This window comes from Xiphophorus maculatus, chromosome 6 (genome assembly GCF_002775205.1).
Source record: "Xiphophorus maculatus strain JP 163 A chromosome 6, X_maculatus-5.0-male, whole genome shotgun sequence".
NCBI lineage: Eukaryota > Metazoa > Chordata > Actinopteri > Cyprinodontiformes > Poeciliidae > Xiphophorus > Xiphophorus maculatus.
Genome location: NC_036448.1, coordinates 1,324,732 through 1,352,571, shown reverse-complemented (window position 1 = coordinate 1,352,571; position 27,840 = coordinate 1,324,732). Strand labels below are relative to the sequence as shown.

The following is a 27,840-nucleotide window of genomic DNA, read 5'->3' as shown; positions in this document are numbered from 1 at the left end:
AAAAACAATTGGTATCAGCCAAAATTGGAATCGGCAGGTCAGGATTTGTAATAGATCAGTAATCAGTGATTGGCCAGAAAACTGCAATCGGTGCACGCCTACAAAGGACTGTTTGGTGAAAAATTTGGTGGCCTGTTGTATATCAAGTGACTTACATTAAATTTCCAATAGCATTTTTTCATTTTTCTCTGCCTTTGATGAGCACACCTGATGTGGACTTTAATAGCTGAGATCCTACAGTTCATGGATAGTTGTGGGGATATTCTTGTATATATAATATAAAGTAATATTTCAATTAAAGATTTTCCCATATCTTTTCTTCTTTTGAGACAACATAGTAATTCACAGTTCAGTAGTTAGTTAATTGTGTAAATTATTATGTTCCTTTTAGATTAAAAATGTTTTTATTTATCATTATTATTCTCCTTTTTTGGAAGAAGCTTGTAATGGTTTCTGTATTGAACTGTAATATATTGTTTTATATTGATTGTACCTTGAAGAACTACAGATTTTTCCCACATTGTTCCATGTCATTTTCTAAATTGTCTGTGTACAAGCAAAATTTGGCAGGTGTGTTAGCAGAAAACGATAGTTTAGATTTTTTTTTATGATTGCTCTTTGAGGTTACTATCAGTAGTACTTCTCTTACCTATAGTCAATCTCTCCATTATTTCACACTTTTTTTGTCTTTTTTTCTATCAAAGGCACTGATTTTGAAGTAACGCTTCAGAAATATTTGTAAGGAATTTTGCAATATTTGCTCTTACGATTGAGGGTAAATATGGCTGATCTGGAGGCTTGTTTTGGTTGAAAACATATCAGTCCCTCCATGATGTTGCAGTTACAACTATCAATGCAAATTCCCTCATTATACGCAGATCTTGCTTGGACTTGCAATAACATCAGTCATCTCAGCCTTTCCTCAAATTTGACCAATCACCATAGCATTTCTTATGCTTCCTTCTTTTCTGACCAATCATTGCAACTCATCTAAATTTTGACCAGTCCCCTTAGCCTTCTTCTAATTTAACTTTCTGCTTCAAAATGTCTCTTGAAAGCTGAACCACTACATTGCAACATCCTGAAAGGACTGACCTGTCAATCAGTTTTGTTCATGTCTTCCCTTACCAAAACAGGACTCGTGTCTTTCTGAGTGTTATACAATATTAAGGCCGATCATTTTAAGAATCATAGTTCAATATGTATGTGTATAAATACCCTATTGAATTACATTAAGCAGCATTGCAGTGCAGGTGTCATGTATCCACCTCAGGGTGGTCTGCCTGAACGCTGCAGTGATTGCAGTGTTCTGCAAAGTAGAAACAGTTTTTTTCTCAGTGCGACTGCAGCACATTCTTTCGGTGAGCCAATCCATTTCTAACAGTCTCTCACATCATTAGAGATATTTAGCAATGAGTCACTTCAAACACCACATTCTCCCTCTATGTAGTTTATTTCTTACATGGTTTATTCATGTTAGTATAATTCCTGTCTATTTCCAGTCTTGACATGTTATTTGCTTCTGTGCTTTTTGCAGCACAGTCACATTAGGCATGCAGCCAACGGTCTTTTTCCATAGTTATTATGAGGAACTTCAGCAGCCTAGCACATTTTTAGAATACATTTCATCTTAGCTTGGCTCTGGAGAGTCAAAAAGGCATAAACAGTTGTGTCTTCTAGTGGAAAGGTCCTCTGGGAGAAATAACAAAGTCTACTGCCTTTGTCTTAAGTCCATGTTAGATCAGAGTGCCTTAGATCTCTTAATATAAGTGATATTTTATATGTTTTTAGAACATCAAGAAACAGAAAACTATTGACTCAGACTAAGTACAAATGCAGTAACACAATTTTTCAAATAATAAAAAAAAAGAAACTTGTATCAATTTCCTCTATCTTAGCAATGCACCCACTTTCTGTTACACTATGACATAAACTCCTAACAAGAAGCTTGTGGTGGATGATGAAAATCTGAAGAGGTTATTCATATGAATACATGTTATTAATAGGCCTGTCACGATAAACAATAACTCAATTAATTGCATGATAAATGAAAATTATCGACCTCATTTTAATTGATCGACTTTATCGTTTCTTCCTGCCTTTTTCTCTTTCTATTGATGACACTGGATGAAAAAAGGCTCAGCTCTAGTGCTCTCCACTGACCCCTCCATTCCTCATTTTCCTTAGCGTGAACTATTGCATCAGGTAGTTGGATAGAACTATCTTCTCTATCTAAATCTAATAATTATTGAAAGGCAATATAGTATACAGACTTCATAAACTCTACTCTTGTGGTTGAATGTAGTTTTTATTTGCACTTTGGTTTCATGTTGTCTTTATTTTTTATTGAAGTGCATTTTTTGTTAACAGAGACTCAGAGTCTATTTTATTTTTGGTTGTTTTGTATATTTAGTTTTCCAGTGTTGAGCGTTCTTTTGAAAATAAAGTGTGTTTATTTTGGCAGGATGTGCTTGCATTATTATGTCATTACCATCACATCAGTTTAAAATGGTCATCAGACAATATTATTGTTTATTGCAATAATGTTTGAAACAATTAATCGCTTTATTATCGTGAAGATGCAGGCGTCCTGCTGTGGGCCAGGCGCTGTGCAACATTGAGGTCAACACCCGGGGGTAGGCCTGTTTGTAGCTGTGGAAATCAGAAGCATTCCCATCGTTTCTGCTTTTGTGAAGCTCCTCTCCTCTGAGGTTTCACCCAGTCTGTTTGTCCATTCCCTGCTGTGTTTGGAGACAAACCAGATGTAGGATGTTGTTGCACTCAGCTGTAATTCTAGCCTTCTGTGTGTTCACTCTGAGTCTCTTGAAGCTGTGGAGAACTGGGCCTGTGAGCTTTTCAAAGCTGTGCTCCTTGGGGCCGTTGCATGTCTCCTGTGTGTTCTTGTTGCAGCTATGCTTGGTTAGACATACTGCAGGACTGTTTGATTCACAAGGTGAAGCCAGGGCTGTCATAAAGGAATGCATGCAGAAACATTGTTTCTTTGTCTCTATTTTTCCTGGGATGTTAACTGTTCATTGAATTCATTGTAACTGTGCTGAACTCTAACTATGGGTGTTCTACCCTTTGTTTTTCTGTGTTTGAACTACAGAAATCTACTCTGGTTTAGTCCAGAACATGGCACCATTGGAGAGTGTGCTTATAAAAATGTGATGTAAACAGTTTTATTAAAGTAGACGTGTATCTCACATGACTCTCAGACATTAACTTTAAAAATAGGAATGCTTGATGGTCATCTGAACTGACTCACCAGACTGTCTGCTGAGACAGCTTTGCTGATTAGATGTTAGTGTTAGATTCCTTAATATTTTGTTGAAAATTTTACCAGGGCTGTAATAAAACAGTCTCTCTTGTTTTCTGTTCACCATTCTGAAGCTTATAGCAATGCATGTGAAAGGAAATGAAAAGCAGTATTGACAATACAGAGTTTTAGTTTGATAAAAATCATACTTTTTTTGCTGATATTTAGTGGTAGGTTTTCTGTAACTAAACCCATGCATAGTTCATCCAAACAGAGCCATTTTTATTAAAGTATCAGAAAATAAAATCCTATAGAAATTGCATCAATTCAGTTAGTGAGTAGTCAACTGATTTTTAGCTTGACCATCCCTAAATGGTGAAGGACTGTCAGAAACTCTAAAATCCCCATCTGTTTTAAATCCATGAACACACCGTGCCGACATCCTAAATACAACAATCTTCATCTTGGAAGCTGCTACAGGAAGAGGAAGGCTTGTATGTAGTATCACAGCCGCAAAGGACAGTTTGGGTACAAACAATATTTGACTCTGTATTATTGTCAGAAGTATTTGGTCTCCCATCCAGATCATTAAATTTAGTTGTTCCTGTCACTTTGATGGGAACAGATTTAGAAAATCCAGCACATAGGCATGCAGACAACTTTTACAAACATTACAGCATTGGAAGTGGGAGTTGCCAGGACAACCACACTGGCCTGACTATATCATGTCAAGTATAAAGTTCAGTGGAGAAAGGACTAAGATGTGGGGTGGATTTATATCCTCTTCACTCTACTAAATAGAACTCCTAAAGCAGCAGTATGTAACTTTTATATATATATAAAAAAGTTTTTTATAAAAAACTATATTTTGGTGGTGGTGATGCGTTTGCCCTGCAATCTGTGTGTTGCTGGTTGGTTTCCCACTTCTCCTGCTTCTGTTGTTGTGTCCTTGGGCAAGACACTTCCACCGCCAGTGGTGATGTTCAGATGGTCTGGTAGCTCTGCAGCATGTCAACCTGCCCCAGGGCAGTCGTGGCTATTGTCCAGAAGCTCACCACCATCAGCATGTGGATGTATTTATGAATGGAAATGACTGTTTTCATGTCAAGCATCTTTGAGCGCCCAAATAAGGCGATATATAAGTTTGATGTCATTTCATTGCATTTTACATATTTCATGAAACTGTCAATATGTTATGACAGTATGAGACATAATTAGTATAAGAATTGAGCTCCTTTGCCTTCTCCCTTATGGACCTGCTGTTATCTGAACAACTACACTGAAATGCCAGAAACAACCAATCAACCCTGGAGGAGGGTCTTAGCGCTGTCAATTATGCTCACGTAAATGCTGCTCACACCCTCACCCTTTCTCTCTGCTATGCTGCAACTGCTCACAGAATGCACACAGTATGGGGGAGTTTTAGGTTTGGAGTAGAAAAACTTTGACAGGAATAAAGATGGCAGTCTCATAGCAGTTCAGGAAAGAGAAACAGTCAAACATAGTCGGGTGTGGGATGCAACATGGACTTTATGCGGTTCTGTTTTGAAATATAAAGACTCAACAAGCTCCTTAAGTTATCCTCTTAATACTCATTCACCTGAGCTGTTGCACAGTAGCGCAGCATCAGCTTCTCATTCAAAAACTAGAAAATTTCGGAAGAAATTTAGCCGGGGCCTGCCGAGGCGCGCCCGTGGGGTTTGGGCACGGCGTCGTCGCTACAAATCGGCATCGACGCTAAAGAACGCCGCGACGTAATCAGTGGCACGCGGAGAACCGCAAGAACGTTAAGCGAGGTGGACGTGCACCATTCGGTACGATTTAAAATGTTGTCAAGGCTTTTATTTTGGAAGTTTTGTTAAACTTCATTTCAAAGGGACAAACTAATCCCATGCGTAATAGTCCTTGGGTGAAAATAGTTATATAATGCTCAAAACACAAGTAGCTGATGTAAAAATATTCAAGGCTTTTATTTTGAAATTTTCAGTATGCTTCATTTTAAAGTTCCGAACTAATACCACGTGTAAGAGTGCTTTGGATGAAAAAGTCAAATAAAGCCAAAAAGAGCAATTACGTCATGTAAAAATATTCAAGGCTTTTATTTTGAAATTGATGAAAAAGTCAAATAAAGCCAAAAAGAGCAATTACATGATGTAAAAATATTCAAGGCTTTTATTTTTGGAAGTTTTGTTAAACTTCATTTCAAAGGGCCAAACTAATCCCATGTGTAATAGTCCTTGGGTTAAAATAGTTATATAATGCTCAAAACACAAGTAGCTGATGTAAAAATATTAAAGGCTTTTATTTTGAAATTTGCAGTATGCTTTATTTTAAAGTTCTGAACTAATACCACGTGTAAGAGTGCTTTGGATGAAAAAGTCAAATAAAGCCAAAAAGAGCAATTACGTCATGTAAAAATATGCAAGGCTTTTATTTTGAAATTTTCAGTATGCTTCATTACGTCATGTAAAAATATTCAAGGCTTTTATTTTGAAATTGATGAAAAAGTCAAATAAAGCCAAAAAGAGCAATTACATGATGTAAAAATATTCAAGGCTTTTATTTTGAAATTATTATGCTCCATTTTAAAGTTCCAAACTAATCCCATGTGTAACAGTGCTTTGTATGAAAAAGTCATATACGGCCAAAAAAAGCAATTACATGATGTAAAAATATGCAAGGCTTTTATTTTGAAATTTTCAGTATGCTTCATTTCAGAGGGCCAAACTAATACCACGTGTAACAGTGCTTTGGATGAAAAAGTCACATAAAGCCAAAAACAGCAATTAGCTGATGTAAAAATATTCAAGGCTTTTATTTTGAAATTATTATTATGCTCCATTTTAAAGTTCCGAACTAATCCCATGTGTAACATTGCTTTGGATGAAAAAGTCATATACGGCCAAAAAGAGCAATTACGTCATGTAAAATATTCAAGGCTTTTATTTTGAAATTTTCAGCATGCTTAATTTTAAAGTTCCGAACTAATCCCATGTGTAACAGTGCTTTGGATGGAAAAGTAAAATAAAGCCAAAAAGAGCAATTACGTCATGTAAAAATATTCAGGGCTTTTATTTTGAAATTTTCAATATGCTTAATTTTAAAGTTCCAAACTAATCCCATGTGTAACAGTTACTGAGTTAAATCAGTTATATACAGCCCAAAGCAGCAAGTAGTTCTAAAGGCCAGTTCTCAGTCCTGATCTGTTTCAACTGAGGATAGATAGAACTACAGCGATGCGAATTTGTAGTCCTGACCACCAGCCAATAGCCTCTTGAGTTCCGTTGCCATGGTAAATAATGGTCTCAGCAGGTGTGAGCTGTGAGTCATACATGCTCAAACACACCATTGTGTGTTTGAGCCTACACGTTTTACTGAAAAAAAGCATTGGAAACAAATCCTTCGTGTTCGGGAACCGTAATACATATTCGAAAAGCGTTTCGAGCGTATGAGAGGTCAATGTGTCTTCTGCGATAGTCCCGAGATTCATATCTGTACCTCACTCAGAGCATTTACAGCGATGAGAGAAAGAAATGTTGTGCCCAGATCTGAAATTCTATTCAAATACATGGGAGAGAGCCTCAGACAGCCTCAGAAAATCCTGTCGCATGACTTTGCTCTGAAGCACCGTGACAGAAAACCGTACGGTCTAGATAAATTTCGAAAACATTTTACCGGAGCAGACAGGCGTATCAATGTCAGGACCGATTTTGATACTAATCGTGCGATATTTGTGGGCGTGATGGCGATTTCAAAAATGATTTGGGCTGAAAAAGTTGTCTTCATCTCTCACTCTAAGCAGCCAGAGACGCACTCTAACTTTAGGAAAAATGAGAAACTTTGGGTCGCTTAGAGGCAAATTGTGGACAAACCGTAACTGGTATCGACGAGCCGTCTTCACTTTCGAAGAGATCACAGACGTATCTACAAAATGAAATTTGAATGGCATTTCTAGGTGAAATTGTGACGACACAGAAAATCCTCAAAAATAGGGTATTTCTAGGATTTTTCCCATTGACTTATAATGGGTTTTTTTTCGTAGTTTTTTGCGAATTATGTCGCCACGTTAAGCCCAAATCCCACCAAAAGTAATAGCTGGAATGGCGTGAATTTTCTGCACGTTTTGATACCTCATTTGTAGGTGTGCACCCAGCGGTACGAGCCGCATTAACGGTTACGGAAGAAAAATAAAGAAGAAGAAAGAAACACTTTCTCCGACAATAGTAATAGGTTCCTGCCATTGCTTTGCATGGCAGGCCCCAATGACTGATGTCCTATGAAGGCGAGGATGTGATGACAGAAAAGCAGAGCGCATAACGCATTACATAAAGTGCAACATGGAAAAAACATAATGTCAATAGGCAGGGTTAATTCTGAGGGCTGTCGTGAGTTAATGCTCTTCTTGGAGCAACCACAGAAAGTATTTCTCTATGAACACCTCTCTGTTCATGGGCAATCAATTATTTCAGATATTTTATTTTTTTCATCTTTTATTTTTCTATACAGCAGCCTAAAAGGTTCTGGAAAAATGATGGTTCTTCAATAGCAGATATTATCTACAAATAAAAAAAAGGAGGTAAAAACAAAAGGTTTAAACATTTAAGTTTATAAAGCTAAGTAGTCTTCTGGCTATTAGTACTTAATACTAAAAAAACAAAACTCTGACAAAACTAAAATAGCACTCAGTTCAGCCTAGGATGCAACACTATCATCATAACCTTGAATTTGCAGAAATACATTGAAATATAATGCATGTTTTTTGCTATTGATAAGATCTTCAAAGTTGTATGTATGTGTGTATGTATGCATGCATTAAAATAATTCCCTTCTTACCCTCCGCGGGTGGTCTCTCATCCTCTGTGCTCGGGTCCAGAGGCCTGGGAACTTGAGGATCTGTGCAGTATCTTGGCTGTGCCTACAACTGCACATTTCTGGACTGAGATGTCTGATGTTGCTCCTGGGATCTGTTTTAGCCATATATATATATATATATATATATAGAGAGAGAGACTTAAACTTAGACTGACTTTATTGTCATTTTGCATGCACAGGGTGTATACAGAACGAAATTTCGTTGCATATGGTGTTTTGAGGTTCCAATGTTATGAGGTTACTCCAGAATAAAATAAAATACAGTATAAAATATGAATATAAATATGAATATAAAATATAAAGTGCAGGAATGACAGTAAAATAGAAGTTATTTAGCTCTGTACATGTGCATGGTATGAAGTGGAGACCAGTTTTTGAGTGCAGTCCAGTTAAGAGTTCAGCAGTCTGATGGCAAGTGGGAAATAGCTGTTTTGGAACCTGGTGGACCTGCACCGGATGCTGCGGAACCTCTTTCCAGAGGGCAGCAGGGAGAACAGTCCATGGTGGGGGTGTGAGGGGTCACTGACGATGTTTCGGCCTCAGGACACGCAGCACTGGGATGAAATGTCCTGAATGGAGGGAAGGGGGGCCCCGATGATCCTCTCTGCTGTCCGCACCGCTCTCCTCACGTTCTTCCAGTCGGAGGCGCTGCAGCCTCCACACCACACAGAGAGGCAGCTGGTCAGAATGCTCTCTATGGTGCTTCTGTAGAACGTCTTGAGGATGGGCGGGGGCAAGTGTGCTCTTCTCATCCTCCGCAGGAAATACAAGCGTTTCTGTGCCCTCTTGACCAGAGACGTGGTGTTCACAGTCCAGGTGAGGTCGTTAGTGATGTGCACCCCCAGGAATTTGGTGCTGCTGACCACCTCCACAGCTGAGCTGTTGATGAGCAGTGGAGCGTGGCTGGGCCGGTTCTTCCTGAAGTCGACGATCATCTCCTTCGTCTTGTCAACGTTCAGGATCAGGCTGTTGTCTCTGCACCAGTCCACCAGCTGCTCCACCTCCTCTCTGTAGTCCAGGTCGTTGTCGTCTCTGATGAGGCCCACCACCGTTGTGTCGTCCGCGAACTTCACGATGTGGTTGGTGGCGAACCTGGGGGCGTATATATATACATACATACATACATACGTGTATGTGTGTGTGTATATATACAGTATATATATATATATATATATATATATATATACAGTACAGACCAAAAGTTTGGACACACCTTTTAATTCAATGAGTTTCCTTTATTTTCATGACTATTGACACTGTAGATTCACACTGAAGGCATCAAAACTATGAATAACACATGTGGAAATAAGGAACTAAACAAAAAAGTGTAAAACAACTGAAAATACCCCTTATATTCTAGTTTCTTCAAAGTAGCAACCTTTTGCTGTGATTACTGCTTTGCACACACTCTGCATTTTCTTGATGAGCTTCAAGAGGTAGTCACCTGAAATGGTTTTCACTTCATAGGTGTGCCCTGTCAGGTTAATAAGTGGGATTTCTTGCCTTATAGTCATGAAAATAAAGAAAACCCTATGAATTAGAAAGGTGTGTCCAAACTTTTGGTCTGTACTGTATATATATATATATATATATATATATATATATATATATATATATATATATATACAGTATATGTTGCTCGGCTCAGACACAGATGACATCCGGAGTTGTCTTTGCAAATTAAAAAAAAGGTTTTATTTACCTTTATACAAAAATACAGCTTGACATACTCGGTGCCTAACTCTCCCCAGAAGAACGGAAACCGAGCACTGCAACCCAACGTTCCAGGAACACACATCAAAAACAGTCGCATTCAATGACATAAAGGAAATATCAGTTACTAAGTTATCAAGCTACAATGAAAGATGAATGAACTTATTATAATAAACAAAACAAATTGGGTGGGGTACCTGTGAACTATAATACACATGAACAGTACAATAAATAAATAAACTAATACATTCGGCGTCTCTCACACACACACACATATATATATATATATATATATATATATATATATATTATATAATTCATTATACACATATATATGTATATATTTATGTATATATATATACAGTATATGCTTGTGTGTATACTGTATATGTGTGTGGCGTAGCTCTTTTATTCACCAAATGATATTCGACATGTTTTTTGCTTAGTAAAGTTTTGCTGTTGAGGTCATTGGATTTTCAGTAATGCTAGAGCACAGCAGCCACATGTCATGTGAAGTTGGTTGCTGATTTAAGCTGGTTTCAGGTATAGTGAGGAAAAGAGAAGAAGACAGCAAAATAAGGGTGAACCAACAATACTGTTTTGACTTGCAGGCACAGTCCTTGTCAGCAAAACTCAAGGAATCAGTTCTCCAAAAAGGGAACAAAGGGTAAAAACACAGGCCTTTAAAATGTTGACGTCCCATTGGCCTAAGGTGGCAGCATGAGCTTAGTAGCTTGATGTTTTAGCACAGATGACTAAAGGATGGAACCATTGAGACTTGAACTTTATTTCTCAGCAGCGAATTGCTAGGCACCATAGAAAGGGATAAAGTAATGGAGTAACCTTGAGAGGGCAAATTAGAGGTCATTAAAAGGACTTTGTCCTGAAAACATTGACAAGTCACAAAAAATGAAGGCTATTTCAGGATTTCCCCCAGTATATTATAAACGTGGTGACCCGCCAGGCTAAGCATTGCTTGTTTTTGTTTTTTAGAAAAATAACGATTAATCAAAAAATTAAGCAGCCCACTTTTTTTTTAATAAGCCAGACTGCCAGCGTCTGTGTTGCGCTGAGCGTTTCACCAGGTGAGTAGAATTATTCCTAAAAGATGGGTTTATAATAGGGATGCTCTGATCAGGTTTTTTGCTGCCGAATCCGATACCAATCATCTGTGAAGCCGATCTCTGCTGATAACCGATCACTGCCCATTGCCTGGAATGGCTGTTAATTTTTCGCTTTAGACAAATGATACTATGTTATGCCAACTTATCTGGCAAAATGAAAAAATTATCTGGCAATAAATTCACCTAAGTTAGACATATTTTAATACATATCAAATCTTTTTTTTTTAAGTTACATGATACATGATACATGATATTACTACCAGTAGCGCGTAGCGGCGGTCCGACAGCCAGAGCAGAACTAGCTCGCCAGCTCGAAGACTTGAATTATGTTTTGGGTTATTTGTTTAGCTTTCTAACCATGATGCTAATCCGAGTGAGTGCTGCTTTACCTGCTATCTGGCTGCGATGGATGTCCTTTTTTTCCAGCAGAGAGCTTCGATGCAGCCAAACTCCATATAGTCCTTGTTTTTTTAAATGCCATATTAGATTGGCTGTGTTGATGCATTGTGACGTGCTTCACCCCCGAAGTAATTTTACGCCGCAACACGCAAACGTCCCTATTAACCCTAAGAGCGTTATAGTTCCACATGGCAGGATTTGTTTCTGCGCGCTTGCGCAGTGTGAAGGAAAGAGGAGATCAGCTGCCACGCAGGCTGCGAAGTGAGATCAATGTGATCGATTTTGGTGATCGGCGATTACCGGTCATACACTTTTTCATGGAAATCGGCCGATTATGATCAGTGGTTGATCCATCTTCACAACTCTAGTTTAGAGTTGATGTATAAACCCACAAAGCCAGGAGCACAGATCAATCACAACGCTGGTGCCTCTGCGCCTTGCCTCGGGCGCTGTTGCTGCTTGATGTCTGAAGTTTACCTCACCACAGATCACACGTGCCTCCTTTCACTCAAACTGGACAGAGGCTGACATGTATGGATATTTACATCAACCCTCAGTCTTCACTGAGGATTGATCTATGCAGAATTTTTGATCAAAGTCAATTGACATGGTGCCGGCTTCGCCCCCATGCTGACGTAGAGCAATCCTCCCCTAATCATTCCAGGGCACTTGTCAGCAACTGACCAATCAGCGTTCCAAGTACAGTACTCCGACAATATTGACAGTATATATATCATAGAAAACACGCTGCAGTCAGATTTTGAGGAAAATAATAGATAATCACGGTCCAAGTTGTCACTGGTGACATGCATTCCGACAGCAGTCATCCAGAATATATAGAGGGTGGAATACAATTTATTACATTTCCAAAATCAAAAAGAAGTCTGGAATAATGCAAGAAATGAATCATGGACTGCAGCCCACCTCATATCCAGTTGAATGAAACTGATGGATGGGAACCACGTTAGTCAGCACCACGAAGGTAACCGGTAATAAACATCACATTTTTTGTCATAACGACACTTAAGCCCCTTTTGCACTGCACAGCTGGACCCAGGTCGACCCGGCTTGATCGTTTTTGCATTAGCACTTCCAGCCCAGTACCACCCTGTTCTCTGGAACCCCGAGAGTTGTGGTTCCAATCGGGCCGGCCAGACCGGGCCGGTTTGGAGTAAGCTATTGATTGGTTCATTGGCTGCGGGGGCGGGACAAAGACCAGATCTCTGGATCAGAGGAGCACTAGACCATAGGTGTCAAACTCTGGCCCGCGGGCCAAATTTGGCCCGCAGTGTAATTATATTTGGCCCGACGAGGCAATTTCAAATTAATATTAGAGCCGGCCCGCCGGTATTATACGGTGGCAACGCTGTGACGCTGCATTCACCGCTTATACTACAAATCCCATAATGCTCTGCTGTTTTTTTGGCGTGTCAATCAGGACAGAGGCAGACACGCCTCCTCCTCTGTGTCAGTAGCACTTATGGTAGCGGACATGGATGTATTAGGAAGGTGGTGGTCCGTCTTCTTGTGCACTCCTTGGGTGAAAGCCCCGGCGCACCCCGCATCCCCGGGCCTCTCCCCAAACCACACTGCGACCTCAAACTACAGCTGTCACTGTGTTACCCTACCAAACAATGGCAAAAAGAAAGACAGAAAATAGAACTTTTCTGGACAGGTGGGAGACAGAATATCTGTTTACATATGTATGTGAGCAACTTTTCTCCTCAGTGAAGATGATGAAAAAGTCTCACAGGAGACGTCTGACTGACGAACACCTTTGTTCGATAATGAAGGTTTCCTCAGCTCAAACTCTGAGCCCCGACATTGATGAACTGGCATCCAAGAAAAGATGCCAGGTATCTGGCTTGGCTGCATCAGAGTAGATCAGTGTGTCGCAAAATGAGCAATAAATAAGTTTTCTATGCACCTTTTCTTGTTACTCCAAGGCCTGAATGGTTTATTCATAGTTTATTTAATGATTTATTCATAGTTGTTATGTTATTTTATTTTCAAATTTATTAGTCTGTGTACGAAGCTAATTTTGACATTTACCTCAGAAAGGAGGCTTTCAATTTTTATTTAAATTTTATTTAATATGCCATTTATATGTTTTATTATTATTATTAGCAACTCAAAGTTGCTAATAATATCTATACCCCAAAGTTCTTGGGGTATAGATAGTGTTTTGACTGTTTTTCTGGACATCCCTCCCTTCTCTCCAGAAAACAAGAAAAAATGCCAATTATCTACCTGTGACGTTGTTTGAAAACATGCTAAAAGTGTAGTTTAATATGTGGAATCCAACATGTGAAGATCTAAAGTAAGGGTCACTAAAAGCACAAAGCCAAAAAATAGATAATTTAAGGCATCTTGGTAATTATTAAAATTGGTAATTGGTAAAATGTATATAGACATTTTAAGGCATTTAATATTTTGGTGTTAAATGTCAAGATATTGTTGTTTGTATTTTCCACATACATAAATAACAGTGAATTAGATGTTACTACAAGATAAGGATTCTGGTTTACCTTTTAGTTTGTCATTTCAACATTGCAAAGTATGAAATTACCATCTTCAGTCAAAATATATCCCAAACTATATATATTTTAGAATTTCTGGAGCCATATTTCTCTCTTACTGCATCCTCATTGCAGATAATATTTAAAATCTGAACCTTACTTCACGTTGCCTTTTTTGCTGCTTTAGCTTTGTGCATTACATAGAATTGGGAGAACCACCACCAGCAGAAATGGGAACAGCATAAAGATCTAAGGCTTCTGGAAGACACAAATCCAAATATAATCCAGTTATGACTCACATAATCCTTTTAACAGTTTCGTGTCGAGATGTGTGTTTGCCTGGATTTGAAGGGAGAGGGGGAAAAAGAGGAGAAGTGTGTTATAAAGATTAGAGGTAAGAAAGCACGCAGAAAAGAGTGGGTAAGGTGCATAGATATCAGTAATTTTACAAATATGCTCTTAATAAGGAATCAAGAATACCAGAAAGATAAAATAAGTTGGGAAAAGTATTGTAGAGCTGTGGGTTTGAGTCTGGACAAAGGTGTAGCAGGAGTGTTCAGGGAAGCCTATAGAAACAGAGTGTGCACTGGAGAGGGAACAAGGAAAGAATGGAGGGGGAAAGGTAAGAAGTAGGGTAATCTGTGGGGATAACGAGTGCTGCCCTTCTTCCTGCTTAGCTATGTGTGCTTTGTTTTGGAAACTTGCATATTAGCATGTGCTGAGCCAGCCCAATGAAACACACAGGCATTCTGTGGGCATAATAAAAAGTGTGGGAAAGCCTATGCCTCTATGGTTTGCTGCAAAGGTTGTGGTTTTAGTGCTTATGTCAGCACAATGCAAGGCTGGTGGATGAAGGACTGTGCCACCACAGGTTACTGTCGAATGAAATGAAAGCATGCACTGTCCGGTGTGCTGCTTACTAAAACCAGCGATCAGGCCCGAAACCTGGGAGTAGTGATGGACTCTGACCTGACCCTCCAGAGCCACATAAAGACAGTTACAAAGTCGACCTTCTATCACCTGAAGAACATTTCCAGGATTAAAGGACTAATGTCTCAGCCAGATCTAGAGAAACTCATCCATGCGTTTATCTTTAGTCACATTGATTACCTCAGCAGCATCTTCACAGGTCTGTCAATCAATCCTCCAGCTGCAGCTGATCCATAATGCTGCTGCTGGTGTTCTCACTAAAACCAGGAAGATAGAGCACATCACCCAGTTCTCCAGTCCCTCCACTGGCTCCCTGTAGCTCAAAGAACAGACTTTAAAATCCTGTTAATTTATAAATCACTGAACAGCTTAGCACCACAATACATTAAAGATCTGCTGTTGTTGTATCAACCTTCCAGACCTCTCAGGTTCTGGTTCTGGTCTGCTCTGCATCCCCAGAACCAGAACCAAACGAGGAGAAGCAGCTTTCAGTTTCTATGCACCACAAATTTGGAACAAACTTCCAGAAAACTGTAAAACAGCTGAAACACTGACTTCTTTTAAATCTAGACTAAAAACCCACCTGTTTAGAATTGGATTAGAAACATAAGCAATTATGAATTTAATGATGGCTCTTGACTTAATGTAATGTTTTTATTTGTTGATTCTATGTTGCATGATTTTGTGTTTGTTATGATGTAAAGCACTTTGAAATGCCTTGTTGCTGAAATGTGCTATACAAATAAAATTTGATTGATTGATTAGACATCAGGCCCAATACAAAACACACCAACACACAGCCAGCTGTTAGTGCTTGCAGGGAGAGAGTCACTCTGGGTGCAAATCTAACTACTGATCACTCGAGATAATCTAGAACTTAAACTGCATTCTGTTTTGTTGGAGTACTGTTAATACTTTATTTAAATTTCAGAATATTACTGCCTGCCTGAAAAGGAAAATTGTTTTGTTTTATTGCTACATACAGTTTTATCAGTTTTTAAGAAGTTTAATATGGCCGAAATGGGTTTTCTTTGTAGGGTGTCTGGGCTTTCCCTTAGAGATAGGGTGAGAAGCTCGGTCCTCCAGGAGGGACTCAGAGTAGAGCCGCTGCTCCTTCACATAGAGAGAAGCCAGTTGAGGTGGCTCGGGCATCTTAGGGTTAGGATGCCTCCTGGACGCCTCCCTTGTGAGGCGTTCCGGGCATGTCCCACTGGGCGGAGGCCCCATGTACCCATGTCCGCATTAATGAAGAAAAGTACTTCCTCCTCCCTCGATGTATTCCCCTGAAGCCTTCTGCTGTTTCCCTCTTCTAAGAAAGAGAGTGAGCTTGACTTGAGACCTGCTATGTGGGCTATATGATGGCCTTCCTTGCTTTACTGCTGGGGACAGAGGCATGTTTGTCCTGCTTGGCTACTTATCTGGCTGACCTAGTGGTGAACAGTGACTTTGTTGTAGTCTTCAGCCTGTCTGACTTTTTGAAACACTGACTGACCACTCTACTATCTGCCCATCAACCAAGAGAGGACAAAAGACAGTGGCTGTCCTGTTGTCCTCTCCATCCTTACTGTGACTCAGTGACTGCTCTCTTCACACCCTATTCACAACAAATTACACATTGACTAACTATCAGTATCAAATGTGGCTCCATCTACTGTATGTGGAAACAGTGAAAGCAAGAATGACATAATCAGAAGAACTGAAATGCATGAGTAGGATTCTGACACTGATTAAATTTTTTTTTGCAATTTTTACGTTTTTTTAAAAAAATATTATTACAAGAAAATACAGAAATGTAGAAGGTAATTTCATCTACCATTCCATTGTCTGGGGTGTGTCGATCCACACTTACTACCAACTCGACACCTTTTCAATTGCATTTGAACACTAATGGTAACCCTAACCCTAACTACATGCTTACTAAATGCATAGTTGTATTGAAGACGGGTTGCTCAAGCTAAAAAGAGAACTTCAGAATTAGATAAAGGGGATGCATCCACAGACACACCCATGTGCACAAAAACAAACAGAGGTGTTTAAATTCAGGTATTTTTAGTTGGGCTGCAGTTGCCACTAAATACATCTTGTAATAACTAGCACTGTTCTTTTCATAGATGTTGTGGTTATTATTACACGTTGTTTGTCCCTATGGTTTCTCGGTTCTCTGATTTTTTTGTTTTATTTCTTTTCTTTCATTGCTCTGTAGAAACAGACTCCTGGAGCGTTGTCTTTAGGGTTGTTCTAAACGAATATTTTAGTAATCCACTAATCTATTGATTATTCTTACGACTGATCGAGTAATCGGATTTAAAAAAACATCAGTAAATCTAACATAACAGCAGCAATAATGGCTCACTTTCTACGTTAACCTGAAGAAAAAAAATACAAAAATCTGAAATCATATTCAATTTAATAATAAAGAGGCAGGCTCACAAATAGGCTTACAAAAAATGTCTATACTCCAGCTTTTGGTTTATGTATTCATCTCCAGTCAATGCAATAGATGAACTCTCATCTTGCCCAGACATTTATAGCTTTTGTGTTCATGTTAGCGACGGGGATTTGACTCCTGCATTCGTCACACACAGAAACTCATCTACCAAGTGTGTAACGCCACCCATTAGTGGCAACCGGGATGATAGGAAATTTATTTTCCGGTTTGTCTGTAAAGATACGCATCTAAAGCACAGCCGCCCGCAGTGTTCAGTCTATCTGCTCACCTGTATAAATAATCCCGCCGTGCTCGTCCTCGCCGTTCGCTCTGAACCAGCAGCTCCAGGAGGAGAAAAGCTCCAGGCATCGTGCCAGTCATTTTAAGGATGCTTATTGAACCCCTGAAAAACGACAAAAACTTGGACAGTATCATGGATCAATAAATTCCTCCCGGGCCGAACTTGAAAATTGGACGTTATGCTGCTAACACTTAGCTTTTGTCAACAACTTAGGCGGAAGTGAGAGCGCTGGGCAACGCAAGTAATAACCCGGCCGGAACACGGTGCGCTAAATAATAAAATATAACTTAACGAAGCTTCGAGGCAGATACATTTTCCTCGAGGAATTTTAATAATTGAGGTACTCGAATCACTCGAGGAATCGTTTCAGCCCTAATTGTCTTAGGACACACACATGTTCACACACACACACACACACACACGCCCACCCCTGCCCACACACACACATACACATATACAGTATATACAAAAGAAAGACATTCCTATCTACAGCAAGACAATTTTATTAAGAATAATTTTATCATATAAAATACTTTTTGAATAAGTTAAAATGCCTTTTCATAGTCTAAAACTTAAGGAAGAGAATCATTTATGGTGCATTATTGGTTTCTTTTTTTCTTGTTTTGTCTGCAGGCGTTTAAGGAGATGTTGTATGCTGCACAGGACCAAGCTCCATCCGTTGAAGGTATTCCAGACACACACAGTCCTACTAATCATATCCCTTACCTAATATATAGTTATTGTATGAATAATTATAACCTCAAACGCCTTCATTCACATCTTAGTCTCCAACCTGCAGATGTGATTTTGGGTCTAATTAGAACCAGTTTCTAGCCCATACGGCTCTTATGCAAGTACTTAAACATTTGTGCAAAACATTAAACGTCTCATTTGGCACATTAATGTTATTGTTTCATTAAATATAATACAGGACACTGTTAAATACAATATTTCCATTAACAATCACTGCTGTATTCTCCTCGGCTGTGCTCCACAATTAAGCCGCAGCATCACCGTTGGTCATTATGGAAACACAGCACTGCATTCTGTTGTGTCCTTTAATCGACTGCAGTAATGCTGGCATAGAAAATACAGCCCTGTGCCTGGTATTATAATGTGTCATTCTCTCTCACTTGTTTTTTTAATTATTTTTTTTACATGTACTACCTCAACTTGTGTTATTCCTTAATGGTGCATTTCTTGTAAAGTTACACCACCAGGAGCCATAGAATCATCTAAATGAAGCATTTCATGGACTAACCAGTTAGTGGGACTCTTTTTTTTGGGATAATTACAGGCCTGTTTGTACTAAATAATACTTCTCATCATGGCATGTCTATGTCACCTTTAACTGGTATCTTCATTTGACAAAGCAGGCTTTTTGTTGTTAAATGAGCTCATCTTTGTTAGACATGACCACACACAATGAGTGTGTGTCTGAAATGATTACTTCCTTCTTATTTTCAGGCTTCCTATAAATTACTGTCATTCAGATATTATGTTTAAGCTTTAATTTAGATTGTATATTTATGCTGTGCCCAAATACAAAGAGATAAGAGAGTACAGCAGTGGTGTGAGGCTTAAATGTAAGAACAGAAGAAATCAGTGGATTCAGATTCCAGTGAAGGCAGTTTCTATATTTAACTAAATATATAAGTTGAAGGAACCACCATGAAACTTTCATAGTGTTCTAATCTAGCTAAAGTTTATCTAAAAACATGTTAGAAGACATCTTCAGTTTAACTTGGTTAGAACTCATTTAAAAGGAACCTGTGAAACAGGGGTGTCAAACTCCAGTCCTCAAGGGCCGCTGTCCTGCGGTTTTTAGATGTGCCACAGGTACGAAATGCTGGAATGAAATGACTTAATTACCTCCTTGTGTAGATCAGTTCTCCACAGCCTTGCTAATGACCTAATTATTCTATTCAGGTGTGGTGCAGCAGTGGCACATCTAAAAGTTGCAGGACAGCGGCCCTTGAGGACTGGAGTTTGACACATGTGCTGTGAAATGTCTGATGTTGTCCGTTTTTTCCAGCTTTTCACAAACTGGGGAATGCTTGTAGATATTTTGTTTCTGAGGAATGTCTTCTGGATTAAGGGAAATTAAAAGTTTGACATTTAAGACAAAATTGTCATTTTCTTGATTATGAATCATTACATTATTAATTTAGGTTGTGACCATATATTTTAGAACTGAGTGATATACAATTATTAATGTAAGATGTGCATAGTTTTTTTTATTTCACATTTTCTGCATTAGCAACCATGATTTTGTTTTCAGCATATCCACATCTTTCCCCATGCGAGCAGAGAATCATTTATAGAAGGCTGGGGCTGCACCCTGTGCCTGCAGACCCAGAAGTGGCTGTTTGGACCTTCCACAATGGTTCTTAGTAGGGGTGCACTGATTTAGCGGCCAGCTGATTTTATCAATGCCAATTTCCTTAATTTTGGGACATCAGTGATCGGCCGATCTTATCCATTGATGTTATCAACATCGGCAAAGGTCTAAGAATCACACACTGTGCTTTTTTTTTCTACCGTGAGAGAGGTTTGACTGACAAACCGGCCGACCAGCTTATGTCTGCACATTTGTCATCCCATTGTTTCCAATTCAGCAACCTTCTTTTCAGACAAAAAAATGGCATCGGGCAAAATCAGAATTGGTAAGTTAGGCTTTTTAAAAGATTGGTAATCAGTGATCGGCCAGAAAATTGCAATCGGTGCAGCCCTAGTTCTTAGTCACTTTGGCTAAAAATGATAAGAAACCAAGTCACATTTTTAAATATAGATAGAATATTGAATGCAGCTTTTAGCAAATATCTACGTCATATACATAGGCAGACAAACTTTGTTGTCATTAAACTGTACATTTAAAATTTACATATTAAATGAAATTTTGTTGAAATGCTCCAATCATAATAAAATAAATGAGTAATAATAAAAAGTGTCAATATTTTAGTAACTAAAACTAAGCTCTATTTTAATAAAAGATTAGTGAGAGTTTAGTAGTCATATGTAAGAAAATGTATCCATCATCCGTTTGCAAAAGTTGTATGCTTGTCTTTTTCTTGAACCCAAAAATAGAAATAATACTGTTGTTTCAAAATTACAACACATTTCATATTATGGTATTTATCAAAAATAAAAAAATCAAAGGTCTAGAGCTTCACATTTAGCTTGACTGAAGGCGAAGATGGTTTTTGGGTTGCAGAATATAATGAATGTAATGAGGTATGAACATCAAAGGTAGTGAGAGTGCCTCTACTGGCTAAATATGTTATTGCACTTCAGAAACTGAATTGATGGTAATGGACTTATAATGGCCCACTAAATTTTTGATGCAAACATTTATTTGACATTTTCAAAATGTGCACTATGTAGTGCTGGTGTAGTGACCAGGTCACAGAGTTGTATGCTACTGTCTGTACTAGACTGTAGGTTGTACTTACACAGTCCATTCAACCTTTTTGTAAAATACTTGTTCTAATGTGTCTTCACACATCTCAAACTAACTGCTCATCAGTCTAATTAGTGACTTTCAGTTTTTTTTTCAGTTTAAAGAAAGAAACTGAAAAAACAATGAATTCAGTAATGTGTCGAAGTTGAATTACTGCCACTGAGTACTTTACTTAGTGATATCTGTTCTATTTCTTGTCCAACATGTAGTAATGGCAAGATGAGGTGGTCATTGTGCTTCCTTACCCTGGCAAGCTGTCAGAGACAGACTGTAATCACTACACCACACAGTGGAGCTGCAGCAGTAGCTTACCCTGCCTCGCTCAGTGAAGCCAGGCTTGGTAACCTGGTTAAAGTGGCAGATAAGATTTGAGGGAGGACTCAGCTTCCGACTTGTGGACTTTAACAGGCAGGTGCTGAAGAAGCCAAGCCAGCCTCTCTTTAGAACCCTGTGAGAAGGCGCGTGACATACACTGATGTGGGAGATGTAGCGCCAGTGTGTGAGAGGTGTGTGGATAGAAACGTACCAAAATAATGTGACTGTTCTGCATCAGATGAAGTATGTTGGCGTCTTAACTTTGCCAACAATATTCACTAAGTTCAAGTTTGAAATAATTCTTAAGAAAAATGTGAACATAGTAAAATGTTCAGTTTGAGATGTTCATGAGATGTTCAGCTCTTACAATATTTGCACCTATGATTTAAATCATTTTTATATCATCATTTCAACCTTTTTATTTTATTTTAGGAGGTTTTTAATTTGAACTTTCAGCTCATTGATGCAAAGTAAAATGTTACTTTTATAAAAGATATGTTTTTTACATATTTGTTCAAACTGTCACCATTTTGTTACTAGGGCTGTTGAAAACGATTATTTTAGTAATCGAGTTTTCTATCGGTTATTCTGACAATTTATTGAGTAATCAAATAAAACATTTGATGAAATAAAATATTGGTAAATACTGCCATAATATCAGTGTTAACATCCGCTGTCAACATTGGCCCAAATTTTCATGTCTCTGTGTACCTAACAAGTACTTTTCTGAAGAGAATGAACCTGTAACAGTAATAGCTCAATTTTTAAGGTGACCTGGACAAAAATGATAAAAAAAGTGATATTCAGTTTAATAATAAAGCAACAGGCTCACAAAGATGCTTCTAAAAAATCTCTATACACCAGTTTTTAGTTAATGTATTCATCCTCAGTCAATTTAATAGATAAACTCTCACTTTGTCCAGACATGTATAGCTTCTTTAGTTAGTCTAGATTTCTGCTTTGTCATCCTGAGATAAGATCTGGGGGGTTTTGTCCTACAATCCAAGTTATGTGGTGATTTCCAGATGCCATTCTGGAGCCATTTTGCTCACCTTTGCTCTGACATGTCTTGAATCATGTCAGAGCCGTTAGCGAATACTAGTTCCATGAATCGCTGTGTATGGTTGACAACAGAGTTCACCTAGAACAACATCCATCCACATTAACAGTAGGGTCTACTCAGGATGCACCTAGCTGAGAGAGGCCAATGTGATCCAGAGGTTGGCATGCTCATTGTTGATGTTTATTGTAATACACAAGTTACTATGGTGATCCCTACTGGCACATATACAATAAAATGTGATAGAATTGATGAAATGATCGGCATTTTCATCAGCCTGTTTGACAATTAAAGCCACAATAGCTTTTCTACCAAGGTACAGCCTTAATATTTTTTATAAACTGGTGAGGCCCTGCAGAAAGAGGAAATCAGTTCTCAGGTGTAGGACAACTGTTTTTTTTTTTCATTTTTATAAAACTAGTCCTTATCTGTGGACCAGCTGCAGCCTTGTGTTGTTGCTGCTGCGTATTGCAGAAAGCTGAGTAAGAGTGAAAAGGGGTGTTGCTAAATAATAAACCTAAAACCCTTCAATTTTAAAATGGAAAGTATAGGCTGTTACTGAGACAGATGTGTCATAATGATGATAATGATGATAATGATGATGACATGTGCTGAGACAGAGAGTGAAAACAGCAGAATAAGGCCAAAAAGGGATAAGAAGATTACTGTCTTCTGACTGTGCCAACTGTTTGTGTGATGCAGGGAAGTTTTACAGGGAGTGGTCGGCGCACTCCAACTGACTTAATTTGGTGTTTTGTCTAAAAGAGTCCAAGTTAGAACACGGTGATTCACTTAGTCTGCACGGTGTGACTCAACACCACCTGCTCACACGATGTTTGGATGCTGTTGATAAGTCACAGTTCCAAAAGATCCTCAGAAAACATTGTTACTGGTCATTTTTAATAGTTTAGGTATGTATATAAAAAAGAAGGAAACAAGAATTGACTTAATTGAAATTTTATGTGAAAGACAAACATAATGTGGTATACAATTGTGAAGTAGAAAAGAAATTATACATTTTTAACATTTTTTACAAATAAAAACTGAAAAGTGTGTTGTGCAAAAGTATTTATCCCCCTTTTCTCTGAATGCAACCAGTTTCCTTCAGGAGTTTCCTGATGTCTGCTAATGACTGAACAGAGTCCACCTGTGTGTAATCTAATCTCAGTAGAAATCCAGCTGCTCTGTGACGCCTCAGAGGTTCAGAGAATATTGGGGAGCAAACAGGATCACAAAGTCCAAGGAACACAGCAGACAGGTGAGGGAGAAAGCTGTGGAGAAGTTTAAAGCAGACTTAGGCTGTAAAAAGATTTCCTAGGTTGAACAAGGAGAGCTCTGATCAGAGATGCAGCCAAGAGGCCCATGGTGATTCTGGACCAAAGGCAGAGATCCACAGCTCAGAGGAGGAATCTGTCCACAGGACAACTATTAGTCATCACTGCACAAATGTGATCTTTCTGAAAGAGCGGCAAGAAGAAAACCATAAGAAGTCCTGTTATCCATCTAATCTGACTGAACTTGAGCTGTTTTGCAAAGAAGAATGGGCAAAAATTTCTGTCACAGATGAGCAAAGCTGGTAGAGACAAACCCTGAAGACTAGCAGCTGGAATTGCAGCAAAAGGTGGTTCCATAAAGTATTGACTCAGGGGGCTGAATATTTTTACACACCACACTTTGTAAAGAAATGTTTTGAATCATATATAATTTTCTTTCTACTTCACTATTGTATACCACTTTGTGTTGGTCTTTCACATTAAGTTCCAAAGACATATTTATGTTTGTGGCTGTAATATGACAAATTATGGAAAAGTTCAAGGAGTATGCCCAATACTTTTGCAAGCCACTGTACATTTATAGAAATAGAAATATAGACCAAGACTGAACTTCCTGCAGCAACTCCAAAAGTCCAACAAAGGAGCTGCTCAAAATCTTCATGGCTGTTTTTCAGAACAGGACGGGTCCAAACTGCAACAAATGTTCAGGTCTGCAGTGAACATCATTACGGCTGATCTTCCATCCAGGACTGCTGCAGGTTTAGGGTCAGGAAAATTGAAGTCAGCATCTCTGCAGACACACATCCTGGACATAAACTGTTTAGACTTTTACCTTATGCTTATTTACAAAAACAACACAGTATCAGCTCTGTCTGCTAGTTGATCATTTAATCAGCATATGGGTCGATCCCTGTGCAGATGGTCAGATGCTCCTACTTAACATTGTGTGAATCACAGGTTGTTCATTTTTATCTTCTGACTAACCTGGTAATCCACCCTGGAATTGTATCACTCTAACATTTATATCATCGCCATCTCTATTTATTCCTAATTTCAACATGTCTTTCAGCTGTCTCCACCTCAGAAGTACCAACGATCAGTCATGTCTGGAAAAATAATTCCTGTATAGTCCTTCTCATCACAAGAGATAAAGATATTAAAGTGTCTGGTTTCCTTATCGGTCGATCAAAATGAAGCCAGCACAGCAAAACTGCCACAGTCATCCAATTTCCTAAACTACAGTTTCTCTGAATTACCAAAATTAAAAAAAAAGTGAAATCCAACTGTCAGTGTTTAATACATGTTTGGATGTTTTAGTGCTGACAATAAAGACATTGTTGAGTCAGAAGTCTTGTTTACTGTCCACTAAGGTCTTTCCTCTGATTGACTGATTCTAAACTTTTTGCCAAATGACTTGTTAATGAAACCCCAAACAGATCTTCCACCAGACAGGATGATGCTGTGTTCCTACAGATGTACAGGAAAAAGCAGTGATAGTTAAGATACATGGACCAACTAGACGGTGCTCATTTAATAAAAGATTTTTATTGATAATGCTAGACACACCTAGCAGAGATTTGTGGCTATTTAAGAGATTGCTTAAAACATTAAATAAAAGAAAACAAACATTAACACCAAACTGCACCCAGTTATCTTGGGATAACTGTACAGGTACAGTTTTCTTGTACCTTGTTAATCTTATCCTATTAATAAAGAAATTCAATAATTAAGAAGATCAGGTATTTCCAAAAAGTAATCTAGCCTTGTTGGTAATACAGTATATCCATTAATATTATGTTATTTTCAGTTGGACCAAAACTCTTCTTGTTTTTTCCCCACAAGTAAATAAAGATTTTGGCTCATTTTCTTATGTCAGCTTATGTTGATATTTATGTCAAAACATGCAAACTTAGAATGTTTTCAAAGACCCAGAGTTCCTGCATGTGCAGCAGATTAATCCTACATCAGCACATTTCAGTTAGAAAGTACTTCCTGATTTTTCTATTTGCAGAAACCATTTTGTCTTTGTCCCTTTGTCCTTCTGCTGCTATACTGCATTCATACACTACGTTCCTCCTATGCTATGAAGGTTCTATATTAAAGGGTTTCCTGGCTTTCATAAACACATATTATTTAAAAAAAAAACTATATACAGTACAGACCAAAAGTTTAGACACACCTTTTAATTCAATGAGTTTCCTTTATTTTCATGACTATTGACATTGTAGATTCACACTAAAGGCATCAAAACTATGAATAACACATGTGGAAATATGCACTAAACAAAAAAGTGTAAAACAACTGAAAATACCCCTTATATTCTAGTTTCTTCAAAGTATCAACCTTTTGCTGTGATTACTGCTTTGCACACACTCTGCATTTTCTTGATGAGCTTCAAGAGGTCGTCACCTGAAATGGTTTTCACTTCATAGGTCAACCTGCCCTGTCAGGTTAATAAGTGGGATTTCTTGCCTTATAAATAGTCATGAAAATAAAGAAAACCCATTGAATTAGAAAGGTGTGTCCAAACTTTTGGTCTGTACTGTATATACAGTATATATATATATATATATATATATATATAAATTGATGGGAAGATCAATAGAGCCGAATACAGAACCATTCTGGAAGAAAACCTGCTGCAGTCTGCAAAAGACCTGAGACTGGGATGGAGATTTATCTTCCAACAAGACAATGATCCCAAACATAAAGCAAAATCTACAATGGAATGGTTCACAAATAAACATATCCAGGTGTTAGAATGGCCAAGTCAAAGTCCAGATCTGAATCCATTGGAGAATCTGTGGAAAGAGCTGAAAACTGCTGTTCACGAGCGTTCTCCATCCAACCTCACTGAGCTCCAGCTGGTTTGCAAGGAAGAATGGGCAAGAATTTCAGTCTCTCCAGGTGCAAAACTGATAAGCGACTTGCAGCTGTATTCGCAGCAAAAGGTGGCGCTACAAAGTATTAACACAACTGGGCCAATAATATTGCACGCTTTACTTTGCAGTTTTGTATTTGTTAAAAAAGTTTAAAATATCCAATAAATTTCATTCCACCTCATGATTGTTGTTGATTCTTCACAAATTAGTAATAATAAAATAACAATTTTAGATCTTTATGTTTGAAGCCTGAAAAGCGGCAAAAGGTTGAAAAGTTCAAGGGGGACGAATATTTTCGCAAGGCACTGTATATGTGTGTGTGTATATACGTATATACACTGCCTGGCCAAAAAAAAAAGTCGCCACCAAAAAATGGTCACTCTCTAATATTTTGTTGGACCGCCTTTAGCTTTGATTACAGCCCGCATTTGCTGTGGCATTGTTTCAATAAGCTTCTGCAGTGTCACAAGATTTATTTCCATCCAGTGTTGCATTAATCTTTCACCAAGATCTTGTATTGATGATGGGAGAGTCTGACCACTGCGCAAAGCCTTCTCCAGCACATCCCAAAGATTCTCAATGGGGTTAAGGTCTGGACTCTATGGTGGCCAATCTATGTGTGAACAAGATGTCTCATGCTCCCTGAACCACTCTTTCACAATGTGAGCCCAATGAATCCTGGCATTGTCATCTTGGAATATGCCCGTTCCATTTGGGAAGACAAAATCCATTGATGGAATAACCTGGTCATTCAGTATATTCAGGTAGTCAGCTGACCTCATTCTTTGGGCACACAATGTTGCTGAACCTAGACCTGACCAACTGCAGCAACCCCAGATCATAGCACTGCCCCCACAGGCTTGTACAGTAGGCACTAGGCATGATGGGTGCATCACTTCACCTGCCTCTCTTCTTACCCTGATGCACCCATCACTCTGGAACAGGGTAAATCTGGACTCATCAGACCACATGACCCTCTTCCATTCCTCCAGAGTCCAATCTTTATGCTCCCTAGCAAACTGAAGCCTTGTTTTCTGGTTAGCCTTACTGATTAGAGGTTTTCTTACGGCTACACAGCTGTTCAATCCCAACCCCTTGAGTTCCCTTCGCATTGTGCGTGTGGAAATGCTTTTGCGTTCACAATTAAACATACTCCTGAGTTCTGCTGTTGTTTTTCTTCGATTTGATTTGACCAAACGTTTAAGTAATCGCCGATCACGATCATTCAGGATTTTTTTCCGACCACATTTCTTCCTGGAAGACGATGGTTCCCCACCATCCTTCCAGTTTTTAATGATGTGTTG

At 38.6% G+C, this 27,840-nt stretch overlaps 1 protein-coding gene across 1 annotated transcript in view; it reads left to right on the top strand.

Annotated features, from left to right (window-relative positions):
• LOC102221433 (xenotropic and polytropic retrovirus receptor 1 homolog) overlaps window positions 1–27,840 on the top strand; it is a 78,357-nt gene that overhangs the window by 5,948 nt on the left and 44,569 nt on the right. Inside the window, exon 2 of the mRNA XM_023334917.1 lies at window positions 18,179–18,230. Coding sequence (XP_023190685.1) covers window positions 18,179–18,230 — 52 coding nt within the window. The remainder of the gene's footprint in view (window positions 1–18,178; window positions 18,231–27,840) is intronic.